Genomic DNA, 21,419 nt, shown 5'->3' on the forward strand with positions numbered 1-21,419 from the left:
TATGATGTAACAGGAAAAAGATGCAAGACAAGCTTGAATATTGAAAACAATGCACAGTGAGGCAATATCACAAACTTGTAGGAAAATTGCAACATGCTGAACTTACCAGCATAACTGTGGCACATTTCTGAAACTGTATCTGTTATAAAATTGGTCCCTTTTATTCAGACAGCGGTCAACTGCCCTGACTTGCTGCTGCTGGAACTGACCAAATCTGATAACCATCAACCAGCATAAGAGGCATCTGAATGAACGCGTTAAAATAATAAACAAATTCTAATGTTAAAACAGAAACGTTGTAACAAAGTTTATTCACTATTTGATACTAATGACATTTTAGGAAAACGAATTTTCAACAATGTGCTTAATGTTGTGCTAATCTCTCGCGTGTTACCCTACATTGAAACAGGACCTTGTGACACAGTGGTAATGCCTCTATCTTTGGGACAGGAGGTGTTTCATAACACATCAGAACAGGGTTGGTTAAAGAAAATCTACTCTGAACTGATCACCTCACTACAATTACCAATGAACCTATGAACACCTCAGCCTAGTGATAAACAACTCTAAATACCATCTCAGAGCTCAAAGCATATATGAATTGGGAATATCTGCAACCGAACTCTATTGCTGGATGTCTGTCATAGTTCAATAGAATATGAAAATATCTAACGCTTCCATCATTTTTAAGATTTGAAAGAAACCATTTGATCAGCAAGGAAGTTGCAAGGATATTTTATACACATCATAACTGTGCTTTATAAAAACCTGCTGACAATGATAATGTAAAATATATAAATTTTCAACCAAGCCTGCTAGATAGAAGACTTTTCCATAGGCAACTGCAACAATTTCTTCTCTACTCTCAGGTGAGCAGAAGTAAAATATAGAAAATAACCTGATCTCAGAAAACAAGCTGGTGTCAAGTTTACAGACAAAGTGCAGATGCAAAGGGTAGTCTGCTGGTATTTGACTAACAGGGAGACACACAGCTAAACCGTTGCAGTAAATCGTAAACAGCAAGAGTTTCTGAGCAAAGGTGATTTTGATCTTCTGGGGCACTTTCTCCCAGGTCAGGTTTGTAGCATTGAGAAATTGTCTCTGAGCTTCTGTGCCAGGAGTAAAAGTCCAGACCAATATGCTTTGAATACCAGCTCGGCAACTGAACTGGTCCCATATAACCACAGTGCTTTTCACATCGTGACTGCCAACACTCCCTTCTCATTAGCAGCAATATAATCCATTGGTTCTGCCCAATGCTACATTGATGTTCATTAACTATCATTCATCGAATATGAGCCTATTTCTCCATTGCACTGGTTTGTAGCAGAATATGTTTATCACCATCTTAATCATTGCACAGAACTTTCTATCATTCACAAACTGTTCAGTTTTGCCTTCCAATGCCCACATTCAGGTGATTGATGAAAATTGTTAAAACAAACAACAGTATTAATGAACATTAAGCAACACTCTTGGTCTTCAAGTAGATCAATAATCATTCATTACCTCTTCCTATTGATAGGAACGTAGTTGATTCTTAAACCAATCTAAAATCTTCATCTCATTTTTTTATAGAATTCTACTTTGCAGAATAATCTGTAGGGTGGCACTTTTCAAAAGTTGTCTAAGTATCCAAGTATCCAGTTTTTTTTTTATTCTTGCAACATGGGCCAACTCCTAATCCATCTTGAGATATCCACTAAGTTCTTTCTTGGATTCTCCAAAGAATGTGACAACAGGACACTTAAAAAAAAAAAACCAATGGAATTATACAAAATCAACATAGATTTATGAATGGGAAACTGTTTGATAAACATGTTGGACTTTTTAAAAAGAATGTAACTAGTGAAACAGATGAGGAAAAACCAATCAAAGTAGTATATTGGAATTTTGATTAAGTGCCACTTAAAAGGTTATTGTGTAAAGTCTAATAATATGGAATTAGTGGTAACATACTAGCAAGGACTGTGAATTGGTTAGAAGTCAATAAACAGAACGTGGGAATAAATAGGAGCAAGGCTGTGACTAGTTTTCTACCACAGGGAACAGTGCTTGGGCTCTAGCTATTCACAATATATACTAACTGACAACATAAAACTAGGTAGGAGTGACAGTGCTGAAGATGTAAAAAAGTCTTCAACGTAACTTAGATAATTTGAATGAGTGGACAAATGCCTGGCATAACATGGATCAGCGTGAAGATTTCAGCTGGGAAAACAGTCTTTTTTGGCAGCCCTATATTTGCTGCTACTTAACAGGTTAGTTCATCTACTTCATCACCACCTAAGCCACTACATGTGAAAACAATTTTATTTTTTGTCTCTTTTTAAACCGATCCTTCTAGAAGGATGCAAATTCATTTGTATCAAAGTTGTGAAAGGAAGCAGAGTACTTGTGGATATGTGAAGAAATGCAATTTTCTATTCAGTGCTGTACTCCAATAATACTGTAGTGATAACATCAATGCAGCTCAACTGATATTCAGAGCTAGGGAAAAATACCGCACACAACAGAGCCAATTTAAATTTTATGGTTAATTGTAGCATTTCTGAATGAAGACTCGGGCTGATTAGATGAAATTATTTCAGCTCAGTACAAGAAACATTTCAGTGTAACAGTTCACAAGCACCCCACCCTACACCAGCCTCTTCACATTGTTTTCTTGTAATTGGATTCACCCACTGATTATTATTCATTATGAAAAACTGGAGAATTCATAGACAACAAAACTTAGCTCCAAGAGCACCAATATTTGAATTATAGTTGAGGGTCCACTGTACTGTCATTCCCCGTGACCTTTTATTACTTTATGCATCTACTGGTCTCTATCTATGAATTGCCAGTTGAGAAATTCTGGTAGAATTGACATTCAACACTTGGTTTCTTGTTCCAAACAAAATAAGAGAAGAAAGTGATAGGATCTACACTGGAGCACTACTAGGCTAAGTTTTACAAGCCAATACATAACACATATTGTATAAAACAAATAGAACCTTACAACCTCCAATCTCTACACATATATATTTGCCTATAGAAAACTGATACATGGAGAGTGTTCATTTGCTTTACTTTGTTGTATTTAAAATTAGTATTTAAGTGTTACATGGTTTGCGGTCATTGTGCAAAGAAGTGTTACAGGATGTAGGTCAGTGGATTCGGAGGTGCTCTTCCTACTTCCACTTTGAGACGAAAAGGGATTAGCTGTGAGTTCACAATTGAAAGAAATACTATCAAAGTATTTACAAAAATGTAAAAAGTTATGCACTGCAGTTACAACATTTTCGGCTGGATGAGATCAAACTGATGCCAGAGTTCATCACACATTAACTTTTGATATTATAAGCTGTCTGCAAAAAGCTGGCAAGTTTCCTTTTAAAGTTGGTTGCACACTGTGCTTTAATTTGCAACCTGCGAGTTTTGCATTGGGAGCCAGCCACAGGCATTTATGTTATTATATTAGTTTTCTGTAGTCCAGCAGCAGATCCATATTTTGTATGTTTAAAACTTACTACACAAAAGCTATCAACTTTATTACCAGAGTCATCTTCCTCTGTGACAGCACTCCATTAATATTAATTAAGAGGTGGACCCCAAAGTGGCTCAATCACAAACCACAGAGGGCTTGAGTAATTCCAACAGGACTGCACTGTGATCCATTTCACAGACAAACCACTTTAGGTATCAAGACAAAATGGGAAGAGAATTTCCAACATTACGTCATGGTTACTTGTGGGCCAGCAGCTTTGCAGCTTCTCTCAAAGGAGTAAATACTCCAATGCTGTCTAATTTCTCAAGCAGCTATTCAACTTCTCTCTGGCCTGCCTCCCCTGTAAACTTCAGCATATTCACAGCTCGTACTGTCAGTGTTCTAACTCACAAGTTCAGATCTCATTTGCCCTGTACTTGAAGAATTTTCTTCCTTTTTTTACCAATATCTCAAGTTTAGAATTCTCATTTTTGTTCTCAAATTTCTACATGACATCACGTTTCCCTATCTCTAAAACTTCCTCCAGCCCTATAAGCCTTAGAAATCTCTGTACCTAACTCTGGTAACTTGGACATCCCAAGTTTCTTTGTTTCACTACTAGTGATAACGCCTTAAGCTAGCTAGGGTCTTGCTACATTTTTCCCCTTCTTTAAAATGCTTAAGACCTACTACTTTTTCTCAACGATTCTAATGCAGTAAATCCCCTGTATCTGTGAAATCACAAATTTCGCATATCTGTGCCAAAAAATGAGTACCAAAATCAACATCTATGTGCAAAAATCACGTAACCATGATTATTAACTTATTTGAACAACTTCGGCAATGAGAGATGTAGGACTGATCAACTTTAAGTCTGTAGGAAGTACAGAGAAGGGAAAGGCTATGAAGACATTTAAACTCAATTATAAGAATTTTAAATGATAGGTGGAGTACCAATATGGCCAGTAATATCACAGCTGAAAAGTAAACAGGATATGACTGAATGGGATTTTGGCAGAAGAGTACTGGAATGTAAATAGTCAAAATAGGTAACTGCATTGTCAAGTCTGAAGTTGACTTGGCCAAAAGACATGAATGAGGATTCAATAGATGAGCTCAAGCAGATGAGTCGTATGCTGTCACAGAGGCAACAATGATGGAGAAAATGGAATTCAGAGCTCAGACAGGCTCAGGATGCCAACATTTCAAATCATCTAGTTCAGTCCAAAACATTTGATACAGAAGGGGTTTGGATCAATGGTAAGCATATTGAGTTTGTTGTGTTAACATGAAAGCTTCAGGGTTCTGAACATGTTGCAAGAGGAAATTTTGATTTTGTTGTGTGAAGCTAGAATATCTCAGTACTGGAAACACAGGAGGTTGTTCAATCCATCATGTGTAGTCTTTGCAAAAGCAACTCAGTTAGTCCCAGTCAATTTCCATTCTCTGTAGGCTTGCAGATATTTTCCTTCTGCTGTTTATCTAAATGTCTGTGCGCGATGAAGAAAAATTATGGGGAATGCTGCCGCATCCCACATTCAATATTCAAGCAACTCAAGATAACCAATAGCAACAAATTCCCTAGAAACAAATCATGACGACAGAAGAGACCTCCCATGCCTCCACACTTGGAAGCTGCCAGCAACATCTGGATTTTCCACAGGTGCAGATCCAGAGACCATCCTGCAGCACAGCCAATAGCAGAATATTGTCACAAACTACAAGGTGAAACAATAATGATGTGTGAGTAACCTGGTCCGTCTAGAAAGAAATGAAAAATGTACAACTTCCACATGGAATAGTAAAATTAATTTCCATTCAAGACTGTAAAAGACAAGACCATTTGTCTCTTATATTGCCAATGTATATTGATAAGTAAAAGGGAAATTTGGAATGAGATCTCACAACAATGCAAAATCAAGATAGTCTTCCCTTCAGCAGCAATGTTTTGGCATAGAATATTGAAGGCTGTTTTGAAAACTCAAATCATTTTCCCTAAACAGCAGCACTGAAGTATCATTTTACGTTTGCCACCTTCTGGAAAAACACCACAAATCATTCATAGATGGTGAAGTAATTCAGGAAACGATGACTACAGCCACTTACATTTCACTCAAAATACTTTAAGAATGAAGAGAAAATAACAGTTGCAGGTCACTTGGTGCTTCCACAGTAGCAATACAAGGAGAACCTTCTTCCGAAGAAATCTTTCAACAATTAAAGCAGGACCTGAACAGCCATGAATGCTTCTTACTGCAGTTCATTCAATGCATCGATGTTTGACACAGCCAAACTGATTGTATTTGTGCTCATGGTTTTTAATGACATAACTAAAGGGCACCCTTTTAAAAACAGTGAACAAGAGGTGAAGATATCTATAATAAATGCAAAAGCTGAATACTTGAGGAAAGCATTCTACCCAAGAAACTGGCTTCCATCATGACTGATGAAGCATCAGCTATGCTTGGCACAAACGTAGATTTTGTTGTATTTTGCAGAAACCATTCTTATTTCCTCTCCTTTGCCAATTACCACTGCATAACTCACCAACAAATACCAGCAAGTAAAGATATTAACTTTTCTCATCAAATGAAACATAAGATTGTGAACTCAATTCCAGAAAGAACCTTTCAACGACACTCACTTAAATCTTTACTCGACGAACTTGTTGTTACCTATGGTGAACTAATCCTAAACTCGTCAGGTGATTAAGTCAAGGGAAGGTCCTGCAATAATTTTTTGATCTGACACCTCAAATCGTCTCTTTTCTGAAATCAAGGACTGAAGTATTCAGTGACCTGTCACACATTGCAAGGTTGCACAATTTTAGAATCTTTGCTTGATTTATTGTTGTCCCATGAACCTACATACAGTGAAGTTTTGTTTTGCAAGCCGTACAGTCTAATCATACGATCATGGGGGTGTTTAAACGAAGCAAGGCATACAAAGTTACGGCCGCACAGGAGGTGCACAAAAGTAAGATCAGCATTAGATTTGAAATTAGAGAGATCCATTAGGCAATCTAACAGCAGGGAAGAAGCTGTTCTTGAAGCTGTTGGTACATGTGTTTAAGCTTCTATATCTTCTGCCTGACAGAAGAGGTAGAAAGAGGGTATTTCCGCAGCAGGAGGGGTCTTTGACGTTGGCAGCCTTTCTGCGGCAACGAGAAGTGTAAATGGCGTCCATGATTGGAATTGACTTTCGTGATGATCTGGGCAGTGTACACAACTTTCTGTACTTTCTTACATCCTGGACAGCGTAATTGCCGTACCAGGCCGTTATATACCTGGCTAGCATGCTTTCTATGGTGCATCTGTAATAGTTGAGAGTCCTTATGGACATGCTGAATTTCCTAAGCCTCTGCAAGAAGAACAGGCGTTATTGTGCCCTCTTGACTGTCGCATCTACGTGGGAGATCCAGGGCAGTGTTGGTTATCATCACTCCTAGGAACTCAACGCGCTCGATCCTCTCCACTGCAGCTCCTTTGATGTAGATGGGGGTGTGTCCTCCTCCATTTTTCCTGAAGTCAATGACGAGTTTTTTAATTTTGCTGACGTTGAGGGAGAGACTGTTATTGCACCATGATACCAAGCATTTGATCTCCTTCCAGTATTCTGCTTCGCCATTGTTTGCTATCCGGCCCACAATGGTGGTGTCGTCAATGTACTGGTAGATGTTTGGCCATATAGTCATTAATATACAGGGAGTACACTTGGGCGGCTAGTACGCTTCTTTGCAGTGCGCTGGTGTTGAGGATTATCGTGGAGGAAGTGCTATTGTCAATCTTCACTGATTGCAATCAGTGGGTCAGGAAGCTGAGGATCCAGTTGCAGAGGGCTGAGCCCAGACCTAGGTCTTAGAGTTTTGGCATTACCTCAGTTGGGAATATGGTGTTGAAGTCGGAGCTAAGTAGGAGCCTGACATAGGTATTCTTATTATCCACCTGTTCCAGAAATGGTGTCCACCTGTTGACCTGTTTTGCTGGTACGTAAATTGCAAGGATCCTTACAGGCATTAACATCAACAGTGAGAGAGCTAAAATGAGAACTGCGGGGTAAGGCTAGAGACTTACCATGTATGATCAGTGCTGTGAATGAATTCAAATTGAAACTGGGGTCCATGATCTTCACAATTAAATAGTGAAATGCTGCAACACTTCCAGAGTCTAGAGAAAATACTAGAAACAAAATCAAAGACAAAAGAAAATGGTTCAAGCCAAAAAGCTTCCATGTACACTTGGGGAAGTTGGCAGAGGAAATCAACAGGCAATTTCAGAAACTAAATGTGATGGAACGAATTGCAACATTTGTCTCAAGTCCATTCCTTCATGTAGACGTTGTTGGGTTGGTCACCAAATTCCATCAGGTGTTTGATCTACAAAGTCGCAGAGTTGAAATGAAGATAATTACTACACAAAATGATATTGAGCTGAAAGTCAGATCAAGGGATAACAGAATTTTGGAGACCTGTAAACAATAAAAAAACCACTCCTATTGTCCTGTGCTTTTAAAGTGAAAGCTTACTTGACTCCACATACAGTTGTGAAACAGTGTTCTTCCAAATGATCATAGTCAAGTGCAAGCATTGCACCCACCTCAAAGATATTTATTTAATAGGTAAGTTAAAATTGCCATACTTCCAGGGGTTGAAAGGGCTGCTCTCTCATTAGAGACGGTGGTGAAATGAACCTGAGAGTCACCACACCAAGGGGGACATTGAGAAGGTAGGATCTTATTGCTGAATTGAATCCACGTAGTTGGCATCACTCTGGAACATAAACCAGCCACCCAGGCACCTGAGTTAACCAACACAAGTGGTCTTTTTCCATGGAATGGGCATTTGATCAATCTAGACAAAAAGCAAAAGAACTGCAGATGCTGGAAATGAGAAATAAAACCAGAAATTGCTGCAAAAACTCAGCAGGTCCGGTAGCTACCATGGAGAGAACTCAGAGTTTTGAGTCCAGAAACCCTTCTTCTCTCCATAGCTCTACCGGACCTGCTGAGATTATCCAGCAGTTTCTGTTTTTGTTGTTGATTAATCTAGCATTGGGCCCAAATGTCCATTTCTGTTCCTTAAACACTTTGCAATAATTGCGGTTTGGTTTGAAAACAAAAAACGCTGGAGATCACAGCAGGCCAGGCAGCATCCAACGGAGACAGAGCAAACTAACGTTTCGAGGCTAGATGACTCTTCATCAGAGGTTGGAGGAGCAATTCAATTGTCATCCTTCCATGCCATAAATCCAAGCTCAAATTCATGCATTTTGGGACGTTTCTGCTTGGAGCTCTCTATGTACTTCAGTTTCTCAAACTCTGCTACTGCAAGCAAACACGCTTGCACTGACCAATGACAGCCCGCCACGACGACTGGCCAATCACAGCGACACGCGTGCACCAAACCCCGGAAGTTGTCAGGTTTGCACCCGCTGTCACGCGCTGTTTGTTGTGATTCCGTTGCGCTCTGTGATTGGTTGAGGTTGTGAGCCAATCGGATGCCTGGAGAAGAGGTCAGGTGACGGTGAAGGGCTCAAGAGATGGGCAGCAGCGGTCGCCAAGGATAGCACAATCCCTTTCCGCCTACAGAATTCTCTGACTCTCCCAGCATATCTGTTCCGCCTTCTCCTTGCCTTTTTCCTCACTCGTTCACACGACAGCAGCGTTTGCTTTCCGCCCGGCGTGACCTCGCGGGGGTATCCGACGGTTCATGTTCAATTGGCTCGCGCCGCTGCTAATCAACGTTTTCGGCCAATCGGGTCCTTAGGACCGCCTCCGATGGGCCGAAACCAAAGGTCCCAGCGTAATCCTAGGACAGAGCCCGCCTGTACAAGGGCTCCGTCAGGCGGCCCTCCCCTCCACATCACGCCCATCCCCCCGCACAAGTTCGGTTGTGCCTGCACTTGAGACTAGTTGGGACACAATTAAATTACAGCGTAAGGTCTGCTAAATTACGGTTGCGATTAGCGGAGAAACTGCGCAACAACGACATGCGATTGTAAGATCAGAATGACAAGCCGGCGCCGTGCCTTACCTATCAGTTCGGCAATTGCGCTAAAAGGCCAGGTATGACTGGTCGAGTTCGTGTGTAAGTAGGTAGGGCTCATCTGAAGAGCAAAAATAAAACATCATCACTGTTATTTGGTAGATGTGCAACTTAGCTCCGTCTGATTCCGGTCGGTTGCTTCATTATTTGTAAGCTTACCGCACTGAGCCGAATTCCATGCTCGCTCAGCTTCGCCATATTTAATTGAGTTCTCCGTTTCCCAGGTGAGGGCGCAACGTTGTCAACGGCGGTGTGGATGCCGTACATCATGGCGCCTCCCGGTACTGGTGTTGCCGTACGTCACTACTTCCTGTGGTCGAATGCCGTACAACATAGCGCCTCTCATTTCTGAACTCAGCAATTATGTTGTACAAATGCTGATCGTTACACGGCGTACTTAACACTAAATGCTAGCAAAAATAATCAACGAATATTGGATCCCACACATACTTAATGATGACATTCTGCATGTTTGATTAGTAATTTTGTGTTGTTTTTAATTAATGCGACGTGAGCATCGCTAGCCCCATTCTCAGTTCTTTGTTTTTATTACTATGACGCATCTGTCTCCCTTACTGTCAGCTTACTCTCGCCCAACACTGGAACAGCCATAAAGACGTGATTGATAGGGGGAATAGCATCTTAGCAGGTCTGGCAGCATCTGTGGAGAGAGAGGCAGTTAGCGTTCTGATGAGAACTAAAATGTAATATCTCCCAGTTTTCAGATGACAAAAAACCTGGGTGGGAGGGTGATACAGAGATGCTTCATTGTGATTTGGACAAGTTGTATGAGCTGGCAAGTGCATGCCAGAATGAAGTATAAAGTGCATAAATGTAAAGTTGTCCACCTTAGTGGCAAAAACGCGAAGGCAACATTATTAAAAACCAAAAGAACTGTTGTTGCTATCAATCAGGAACAAAAACAGAATTTGCTGTAAAAGCTCAGCAGGTCTGGCAGCATCTGTGAAGAAAAAAAAATGAAGAGTTAACGTTTCGGGTCCGGTGACCCTTCCTCCTCGGAACAGTTCTGAGGAAGGGTCACCAAACCCGAAACGTTAACTCTTCATTTTTTTTTTCTTCACAGATGCTGCCAGACCTGCTGAGCTTTTACAGCAAATTCTGTTTTTGTTCCTGAAGGCAAAATTATTACCTGAACGCCAATAGATTGGGAAAGCTGGTAGTGCAACAGAAACCTGTGTGTCCTTGTACACCAGTCAGTGAAAGTAAGTGTGCATGTGCAGCAGGCAGTGAAGAAGGCAAATGGTATGTTGGCCTTCATAGTGAAAGGATTCAAGTACAGGAGCAGGAATGACTTGTTGCAATTATAGACCACAACTGAAATATTGTGCGCTGTTTTAATCTCTAACTGAGGAAGAATGTTGTGGCTATTGAAGTAGTGTAATGAAGGTTTACCAGATGATTGAAGGACTGATGTATGAAGAGATATTGGAATGGTTAGAACTATATTTGCTGGCACTTAAAAGAATGATGGAATTCACCTAGAAACCTGTAAAATTCTAGCAGGACTAGTCCAGGTAAACAGAAAGGATAGTTTCAATGACAGTGGAGTCCAGAATCAGAAGTCAAAGTCTAAGGATGTGGAGTCAGAATTTAGAACTGAGGAATTTCTTCACCCAGAGAGCAGCAAGCCCGTGGAATTATCTGCAGTAGAAAACAGTTGAGGCAAAACATTGAATGTTTTGACAAAGATGTTAAATATGGTCTGAGGTCTAAAGAGATTAAAGAATATGGGGAAAAAAGTGAAAGCTTAGTGTTGAATGGCAGAGTAAGCTCAAAGTGCCAAATGGCCTCCTATTTTCTGTGGTTCAGATATGACTTCAGAACTAAAAGCTGCTGAAAAATGCTTTTTATGCTGTTGATAGAGGGGGACATTGGGAACAGTAAATGGAACAGATAGTGAGTGTCCAGAACAAATAGTGCTTCATAAAAATAAGCTGAGAATTCCAGTTGCAAGAAATCTCCTTGCTCCCATGCTAATATTTGCATCCTGGGCCTGCTAATACTTCAAATGAAGTTTGATGCAAACAGGAGGAACAACACCTAATTTTCCACTTTGGCATTTTCCATTCATTGGGACTCAATACTGAGTTCCACAATGTCAGTGCATGAACACTTCTCCATTACATATTACCCCACTGTATTTTGAGATAACACAGTGTGGATCTGGAGGAACACAGCAGGTCAGGTAGCATCAGAGGAGAGGGAAAGTTGATGTTTCGGGTCGGGCCCATTCTTTCTTTTTCTGAAGAAAGGTCTTAACCCGAAACATCAATTTTCCTGCTCCTCTGATGCTGCCTGACCTGCTGTCTTTCTCCAGCTTCACACTGTGTTATCTCTGACTCCAGCATCGGCAGTTCTTATTATCCCCCACTGTATTTTGTTGGCTTTGCTCTGTGTACCTGTTTTTTCTTTTTTCACACCTATTATTTACACCTTTCTCTGTTTCTTTCTTTGCCATCATTAGCACTCCAGTTGTATTTTGCTCTGACATTCTGTTTGTGAGATTAGAGAGTTGTGGATACAAATATTTTCTCCTCCAGTCTCTTCGTCAACAGCATAAAAAACATAATTTTCCAGTCACTTTCAGTTCTGAAGAAGTCATTTCAGATTTGAAATATTAACTTTGTTTCTCTGTTCACAGATATTGCCAGGCCTGAGAGTTTCTACAGCATTTTCTGTCTTTATTTAAAATTTCCATAATCTGCAATATTTTGCTTTTATATGAAAGATTGGTGTTTCTAAGGCTGCCAATGTGAATCCAGGATTTTAGTCTTACAATGGAATTTATCTGAACTGGGACCTGGAGACATTGTTAATTTTATTGTCATGTACTGTTTATCGTCATGTGACATAGTACACTGCAAAATGTATAAATATGTAAAGAAACTTTACGTCATTGAGCAGTCCCTCTCCAGTTGTAACTCCATATGTATATGATAGAATAAAACCTTTCCCTTGTTTGGACCCTTGCCCACCTCCATGTTGAATCTCATTTGAAGCACTACAACAGTTTTAAAGTTATTAATAAAGAAGCAAGAGAGACATGAGGAAAAGCTTTTTCACCAAAAGGAAAGGTGAGGGTCTAGAATGAACAACCTGAGAGTTTGGTGACAGATTCAATCCTGGTGTTCAAAAAAGAATCAAAGCTTATTTGAGAAGGAACAACATGGAGAATATTAAGAAGACAGGAGAATGAGACTGAGATGTTCACTTGGAGAGCTGCCACAGATAGTGACTGAAACTGTGTGATGATGTTTGACGCAAACAAGAGGAACAACACCTAATTTTCCACTTTGGCATTTTCCATTCATTAGGACTCAATACTGAGTTTCACAACGTCAATGCATGAACACTTCTCCTTTACATATTACCCCCACTGTATTTTGTTGGCTTTGCTCTGTGTACCTGTTTTCAGGTTTCAGGGGCTATGCATTCTGCTGCAGAGCAAGTCACTAATTATATTCAAAATAGATAATTATTTATGTTAAATGCATCAAATAGTATGAGGAGGAAGGGGAATATGACATTGAGATCGAGTATCAGTCATGCTTATTCAATGGTCGAGCAGGCTTGATGGACTGAATGGCCTGGTTTCCATTTTGAGTAAGGTAATTGGATAAGTGGGAGCCTGTTGATAGACTTTTAGAAAGCATTTGACAAAGTGCCACATAAGGGGTTATTGTGCAATGCCAGACCTCATTATTGGGGTAACATTTTAACATGGATAGAATGTGGCTGTCGAGCAGAAAACAATGTACATAAATGGGTCATCCTAAATTTGGCAGCATGTAATGAATGTGTCTATACTTGGGCTTCAAACTTTTCTAATTTATATCAATGACTTGGATGAGGGAAGTAAAAAAATTGGTAGGGAAGAATGTTGAGAGGGGAACAAAACTAGTTTGCAGATGGGTGTAGTTGTAATTTATCAAAAATCTGGCTGGTGTAGTATAATGTGAGAAAATGTTACTTTGGCAGGAAGATTAAAAATGCAGACTATTACTTAAACAAAGGATAACTTCGGAATTTTGAGATTTACAGGAATCTAGGTGTTTAGTACATAAATCACAAAAAGATAGTATGCAAGAACAATGTTTAATAGGGAAGGCTAATGGATTGCAATCCTTTCTTGAAGGGAATTGAACATAAATGAAAAAGAACATTCTTAGCTTTATAGGAGGCATTGAAAAGGCCAAATCTCTTATACTATGTTTAGATGGGCCTTTTTATTAACCAAGATGTAAACGCATTGGAGGCAGTTCAGAGGTTTACTAGGTTGATACCTGGGATGAGTGGTATATCTTATAAGGTTCAACAGACTGAATTTGTTTCCACTGGAGTTCAGAGTGAGGGATAACTTGATTTAAGTATACAATACTAAACTGATTTTTGAAAAACTAGATATATAAAGAATGTTTCTTGTGGGTGAGTCAGACCTAGGAGTCATGTCGAACACAACTAGGAGGAAGCATTGAATGTAGAAAAGGCACAGGAAATACAGAGAATTTCAGTGCCAATCAGCAAGACGATTGGTAGCATCACTATCAACTGAGCTGGCAAAATCCCTAAAATAGCTGCCAAACTGGGCAGTTGGTGAAGGAACTAGCAAGACGGAAAAATTCTACTGGACCTCATCCACATCCGTCTACCTGTCACAGGTGCATCTATCCATGGCAATATTGGTAGGTGTGACCACCATGCAGGCCTTGCAGAGAAGTCCCATCTTCATAGTGAGGACCCTGTATTGTGTTATGTGGCACAAGCACTGGGGGAAATAGCATAGATTTTGAATAGATCTAGCTGTTCAAATAAGACATCAATGAGATGCTGCGTAGCATCAGCAACAGAAATGTATTCAACCACAATCTATAGCTTTGTGATCTGGCATATCACCTGTAATGGTATTGTGTTTTCTAAATGTAAAACAAATGAAATATGTAGATTCCACTTGATTGGAGATCTTTGCTGGGCTTATTTACAGCTAAACTAATATATCCAGTAGAGTATGGAACATCTGGGTACTCGGCTTATTTGCATGTTGACCTCTTATAGGAACACCATTTCAAATGTGATAAAACATCCACCATTAACAGCAAAATTAGTTATAGAGGTTGGGATTGTAAAACTTACATTTGTAAAACTTACATGTGTAAAAGTCTTATGTTGTTTCAGATAAATGTGTAGTCCAGAATGCTTACATTTCAGTGAAATACTGCCACATTTAGAAAAAAGTTATTCTTCAAACTGGATTTTATTGAGATCCGAACAAAATTCCTATTAATTTGCTAAAATGTGGTATCTTGGAATCATTTCTTCATCAATTAACACCTTTGTTAACCTAGATCTGTTCTGTCCTCATGATCTGTCATAGGTGCAGTGGTGAGTTTTCTTTACCCTGCTGAAGGTAATCATAGGAAATAGGAGCAGGATGTGAGACTCCTCAAGCCTGTTTTGCCATTCAACAAGATGTGGCTGATCTGCTCCAGCTTCAACTTCTGTTTTGTGCCAGTTTGAGTATAGCTGTCAACTCCCTGATATTTCAATTATCTGCCTCCTTGTTGAGGTTGGTTGGCTCACCGAGCTGGTTTGTTGTTCCGCGGATGTTTCGTTACCGTGCTTGGTAACATCCTTAGTGCAGCCTCTGATGAAGCGTCAATGTGTTTTCCCGCCTGGCTTTTAAACTCTGGGGTCCGTTGCGATGGATTGCCTCAGTTCCGGGTTTCCTCCGTAGTGGAATGTATATGGGGTCGAGTTCAATGTGTTTATTAATAGCCTGCTTCGTGGAGTGCTATGCTTCCAGGAATTCTCATGCTTGTCTCTGCCTAGCCTGTCCCAGGATCTTGGTGTTGTCCCAGTCTAAGTCGTGGTTCTCCTTGTCCATGTGGATTGAGAGGAGTGAGTATTGGTCGTGTCTTTTTGTAGCTAGTTGGTGTTCATGTACTCGTTGTTAGTTTCCTTCCTGTTTGTCCGATGTAGTGTTTCTCGCAGTCTCTGCAGGGGATCTTGTAGATGACATTGGTCCTGTCCATGGCGGGGAGTGTGTCTTTAGTTCGGGTGAGCACTTGTCGTAGGGTTGTTGTGGGTTTGTGTGCCACTCTGATGCCCAGCAGTCGTAGAAGTCTTGTGGTGAGTTCTGACGTGTTCCTGATGTAGGGTAGTGTGATGAGTGTTTCGGCCATGTAGAATCTTTCTGATGCTGTTCCTGTAGGCATCTCCTGACCAAGTTCTTTGGATATCCATTATCCTTGAACACTTGGAAGAGGTATTCCTCCTCCTCCTCTTGGTGTCTACTCCAAAACCTTATCTACCTCCTTTTTAAATACTGATCTAGACTCCACACTTTTCTGGGATAGATTCTCTGAATCTGGAACTCATGGACAGAGTTACATATTTTGTAATACTGGCTCTGAGTTTCAGATTCCACCAGCAACTAGATGCTCAGAGTGGGGATGCCAGCGGCCTGGAGTGGTCAGAACCACATGGAGGCTCCCTGTGCTGGTCTGCTGTGGAGAAACCTTGAAGAAAGACTGTGATTTTTGCTGTCTTAACTTTGATTTTTGTTTCTCTAACCTATGGTTATACTGTGTATAGCTGTAACCTTTTTCTTTTCATTTCTTTTTCTGTACCTAAGATGGCATTGTGTGTTGGTATCATCGTTACATTAACCAATGTTGTAACTAAAGCTGTATCTAGGTACTTTTATATCTAAGATGGTGCTAAGTGGCAACTTTTCACTGTACTCTTGGTTACATGTGACAAAGCAAGTTCTGATTCTGGTAAAAACATCATCTTGACATCTATGTCAGCCCCCTCAGAATCTTGAATATTTCATTAAGTTCTTCTAAATGAATGAACGAAGGCCAAATCTGTTTAGCTATTCTTAAGTCATGTGCTTCATCAGCATTTCCTTTGAAAATATGGAGACCAAAAGCATACACCGTACTCCAGATTTGACCTTACCAACATCTTGTACAATTGTAACACTTACATCCTTGTTTTTAAACTCCAAGCTAAATTTCCATTTATTTCCTTAATTACTCACTGCACCTGAATGCTAACTTTCTTTCATGGATAAGAACATCCAGATCACACTTGAGCTAATACTTATGTTAGCTTCCATAACACAAGAAAAAGATGCAGGTCATATAGTACCAAAGAATTAGCTGATTCAGCTATGGACTTGATGGGCCAAATGGCCTCTTTCCTCACTGTAGGGATTCAATGGTGTCTAAAAGAAGCAACAATAATTTATCTAAATAAAGTAAATGACAGGTACCCAAGTGAAAAAGGGGGATGGAGAGAAAGCAGGAGTGGTATACTGAGATTGCATGATCAGCTATCTTAGTATACCACTGATCATATTGAATGGTGGTGCAGGCTCAAAGAGCTGAATGGCCTACTCCTGCATGTAGGTTTCTATGAAAAGACAGTATTCCTGGAAACGTTCACAGGGTTAAATCATCAACCTTCAAGAATTACAATTTGATGTGATTTGATCAAAGCACCCAGTATACAAGCTCCATCCATGTATTTGTAAGTCATATGATGTTTAATCGTGAAAGACAGTAGCTGAAATAACCACAGCAAACCATTTCTTTCTTCTTTTAAACTTGGAAAAACATTTTAATCCCAAGTAACAATGACATTAATATTCATTCATCTACACTGTCTACTTAGTCTTAAAGATGAATACTGGTTAGGCTATGTCTGTGGGCAACATATAAAAAAAAAACTCCAAGAATGTAGGAATTTTAAATTTGTTTCTTTCAAAACATTTATTTTCACACCCCTTAGCTACTCAAAACCAAAGTCCATGAATCTTCTGGAAAATCAGCTTATCATCTCTTTGGATCATTGCCTAGACTGACAAATGAGAAAGCACATAACTGCTTAAAAATGGTCCTGTCAGTTCAATTTTGCTCTCAAGGCAGAACCATGCCCTTTCAAATAACTGTCTCAATGTGTGACAAAATTTGCAACCATTTCAAAATCACAAGCACAATTCCTAATTCTGTATTCTAATTTAGTAAGAAAGATCACCTTGTTTGGTTACAATTCTACTTTCCTGATCTCATTCGTGAACACAACTATAATTTACAAGATTTTCCTAAATATACATGCCTGCAGTGGCATTAAGTTAATTTAGGACAGTTTAAAATAAAAATTGTTAAAGCATTTCCCAGTGCTACTAAGTTATGCATGAGAAAATTAGATTTAATGCAGGGTACACAAACTACAGTTCATTATGTGAACCAAGTTGTGTTAGTATAGCGATGTATCCTTCCTTAAAAAAAAATGCTTGTTTTATTCCCCTCCTTTCTTGAAGCAATGCCTGGTTTTGACTGTAAACAGCTAATGACACCTTGCATTGAAGCCATTTGTCATTTATCAGCCAAGAACGTCAATGTTGCTAGATTTTTCAGTAATAGTGATCCTTAACTGAAATGCTTCAGTACAGGAGGCAAAGAGTAATAGATAAGGAGTCCGAAACACAAGATTACTATTCTCTCATTGCCAGAAAAATAATGATGTTATAAGTTGCAGTTGCAGTACTCTAGATGCAACCTCCACACACAAGGCTGAATATTAGGGAATAAACCTGTGAATTTCCTCATTCGATATGGTTCAGTATATTACATCATTTGGTGCATTTAATACCAGAAAGCACAAAAATGTTTTTTAAAAGAAACACAAGTGATTGTACACATTATACACAGATGAGGTTGTTTCCCCACATTAATGTAATGATTCTTGGTTCAGAGTTGAAAATGTATCCACTATATATGGTTGGACAGATTAAATGTCAAGACTTCCCAATATGCCTGTGATCCTTGGGATCATCAGGCCTATTATGCTGAAACTCCATCCATCAGCCTCCTTCTGCAAATACAAGTCAGTGGTCCAATCGGTTCTGTCCATACTCTATTATTATTGGCTTGCCCAACAGATTGTAGCCATTCACTGTGTTCAGTGCTTCTGTTGACATCTCCACATCTAAAACAATGTAATAAGCAAAGAAATAAACAAGTAAATCTTCAGGATATTTTACCATTTTAAGTATTACACGCAAAAAGATAATCACTTTACTCTACTCAAGTTTAATCTTTACTATTCCTTTAACACTTAAATAGGGACAGTCTTTACATGTTCATCAGTTTGTTATGTGGTGAAGTTCTGCCTCCTAAAAACAATAGTGCATAAACAAATTTAATATATGTAGGTAGAACCATTTTCTATAATATTGCTAATATAATTTTCAGGAAACTCATACTCAAACAGGTGCTAAAATTCTTCAAGTGATGTACAAGAGACTCATGCTCTTATGACATCTGCATCTCCCTCCCCACAAATTAACTTTCTCTTTCCTTTTCTTGAAACATTTGATTCCTATTCAGAGTACAGTTCCACTGGATAAGCTAAACCAGTGAGTGCCAGCAGGCTACTTGATCATGAAGTGAATCACAACCAAGCCTCATCCAGATCTCCATGTGCATACATACTGAATTTCTAGCAAGGGTCATTGAACAACAAGAGCTGGAATTTCGATCTTAATTTTCCTCTCCCAGCCTGGGTGGTCCCCAGGTGCTGGTCAAATCACAAACCAAAAAATTGTGACTTAGGGCTGCAAAGGTCAATGCCTCTATGTATTTGATCATTAGGAAGCTTTATGCAGAAAACTTGTCGATTAATGTACCTTCAATTATATATATTTGGAGAAATGCCTTTGTGCACTGAGGCTCATCATTGACCCCTGACCTCTGATGCCATCCTTTGTATACAAAGGCCACAGAGCTGAAGCCATTCTGGCCACCACATTGAACACAATTTGCAACTTAGAACATACATAAGTGTTTGAAACAATACAAAAAACTGCAAAACTGCCAACAGCATCTCAAATGATCATAAAAGATGAATTTATAATTGTAAGTGCAACTGACAACAAACATGTAGTTTTGCTGTTAGCTGCACTTTTAACTTTAAACAAGTTGATCTTTATTCAAACAAAGAAAAACTATACTGGATTTGTAACAAGTAACCAATCCAATATCACGTGTTTTTCAGCCACGATTAAGATGCAAAGTTCCAACTAATCTGGTGTGATCCCCCATTGATATTGCTAATGGACTTCATTTTGTAAAGCATCTGCCTTAATCATGCAGCAATACGTACTTGGGAAGGTGATGAATGCTTGTCCCTTCATTCGGCCTGTCAACAATCGGAAAATCAGCTGAGGACCATCTTTTTGTTGGAAAGAAACGAATAAGGAAAATAGATCCTCCAGAGTAGCTTTTGGATTAAGGTTCTTCAAGTATAGGACCTAAGAGAAGGTGGAGAAAAACGAAGTGAAACAAATGGGCAACTGCAAACGTAAAAGCTTGCAATAATGCAGTGTCACATCTGCCAGTGATCAGACCAAATTTTATTATCACTCCAACAACTTTCCCACTAAAAATATTTTTCTTCATGTGAACTGGAGTTTGATATAGACAGGTACCAAATCAGATAATACTAGCAACGGCTCCAGCTTGGACTATTTAACTAACTGGACAAAGCCTTCAAGGCAAACATGGCCAACGAAGCCAATAGAAGGAAAGTTCCCAATTCTGAAAAATATTGAATGATCTTGTTGCAAGTTAAATTTGTGGATCTTCACTAAGATCAGAATCAAACAAAATTAGTGATAATTTATTTCATTTAGGAATCTCTTACTAGCCCAATATATAGTATCGATTTCCTACATCAGTCAGCCTTGTGGATTTTCAGAGATAAGACATTTATATTGTATCCCAAATGGAGAGAGTTTAAATCTAAGGCTAACATCCTAACGCCAGGTAAGTTCTGGTCAGGATGCACTTTGAATGTTGTGTTCAATTGGTGGCTAAGGCATAATAAATACGGGCAAGCCATAATAACAATACAAAGCAAGACCCCAAGCTGTTCCCTAGAATCACAAGACAATGGCAAAAGGACACGGAGTGCAGTAAAAAGATTAATCCCTAAAACCTTGGAATCATTCAAGAATTAGTTAGGTCTTAATGAAGAAACTGATGGTCTATATGGAAGAAGTAGTTATAAAAGGTTAAATGATTCCTTTCATCTACTTTGCAATTTACCATCTCAATTTAAATCCAAAATAAGCCTATTGATAAGCTAAAGCACAATGCATTTCTGATCATATTTGATTAAAGATGCTTTTATTCCTACCTACAGCCGGTAAAATATACTTGTAAATGGTATATTTGTTCTGCTCCATTGCCCAAAACAAACTTTAATAGCTGTTTTAAATGTGTTAGGAACAGCTCACTTAACTACCTTTTCAATTCTTCTCCCAATCCCCACCTCAGCCATGGAAATGAACAATCAGAAGCAAAGTTGATGATCTGACTGGTGAAATACTTTGGTAACAAAGGATCAGAAGCACTGCATCTTAAGACTGTGGGACATAAATGCACCTATTTTAAATTATATAGATGAACTGCTTAGCTGTTCACCTATAAAGTGTAGAAGATAAATTTAACAATTGGGTCTCATGAAGTTGGATTTTTCAAAACACAGTTTGTAAGATGGGAAAGATTGAGAGTATTCTAAGTGTGATAACTATGAGTCCTAACACATTAACAACCTAATAGCAGAACACAAAACTATAATATACTTGAGGTTTGTATGCTGTTCAGGTAAGAAGAATGATTGATAGACAAAGTAGAAAATATCACAAGCATACAATGGTAATGTTTCTTTGTAGTCAGGATTAAAAGAATCTTGTTATTTGAAGGACTGAGGAACATTTATCCTGCATCTTCCCAAGCCATGTATTACCTGGAGAATCTTAAAACTTAGATTAGGACCTGATGCAAAAAGAACACCATTGCCAGCATCATACTGTCA

At 39.2% G+C, this 21,419-nt stretch overlaps 1 protein-coding gene across 2 annotated transcripts in view; it reads right to left on the bottom strand.

Moving 5' to 3' along the window:
* Positions 1–17,279: 17,279 nt before the first annotated feature.
* Positions 17,280–21,419, bottom strand: part of rbm41 (RNA binding motif protein 41) — a 16,207-nt gene continuing 12,067 nt past the window's right edge. For both annotated transcript variants that reach the window (XM_020532480.2, XM_048605401.1), the window contains 2 exons: positions 19,704–19,851; positions 17,280–18,527 (listed from right to left, as the gene is read on the bottom strand). In XM_020532480.2, the coding sequence (XP_020388069.1) occupies positions 18,427–18,527; positions 19,704–19,851 (249 nt within the window). In that variant the 3' untranslated portion in view covers positions 17,280–18,426. The remainder of the gene's footprint in view (positions 18,528–19,703; positions 19,852–21,419) is intronic.

Source organism: Rhincodon typus, chromosome 14, assembly GCF_021869965.1.
Source record: "Rhincodon typus isolate 14 chromosome 14, sRhiTyp1.1, whole genome shotgun sequence".
NCBI classification, from domain to species: domain Eukaryota; kingdom Metazoa; phylum Chordata; class Chondrichthyes; order Orectolobiformes; family Rhincodontidae; genus Rhincodon; species Rhincodon typus.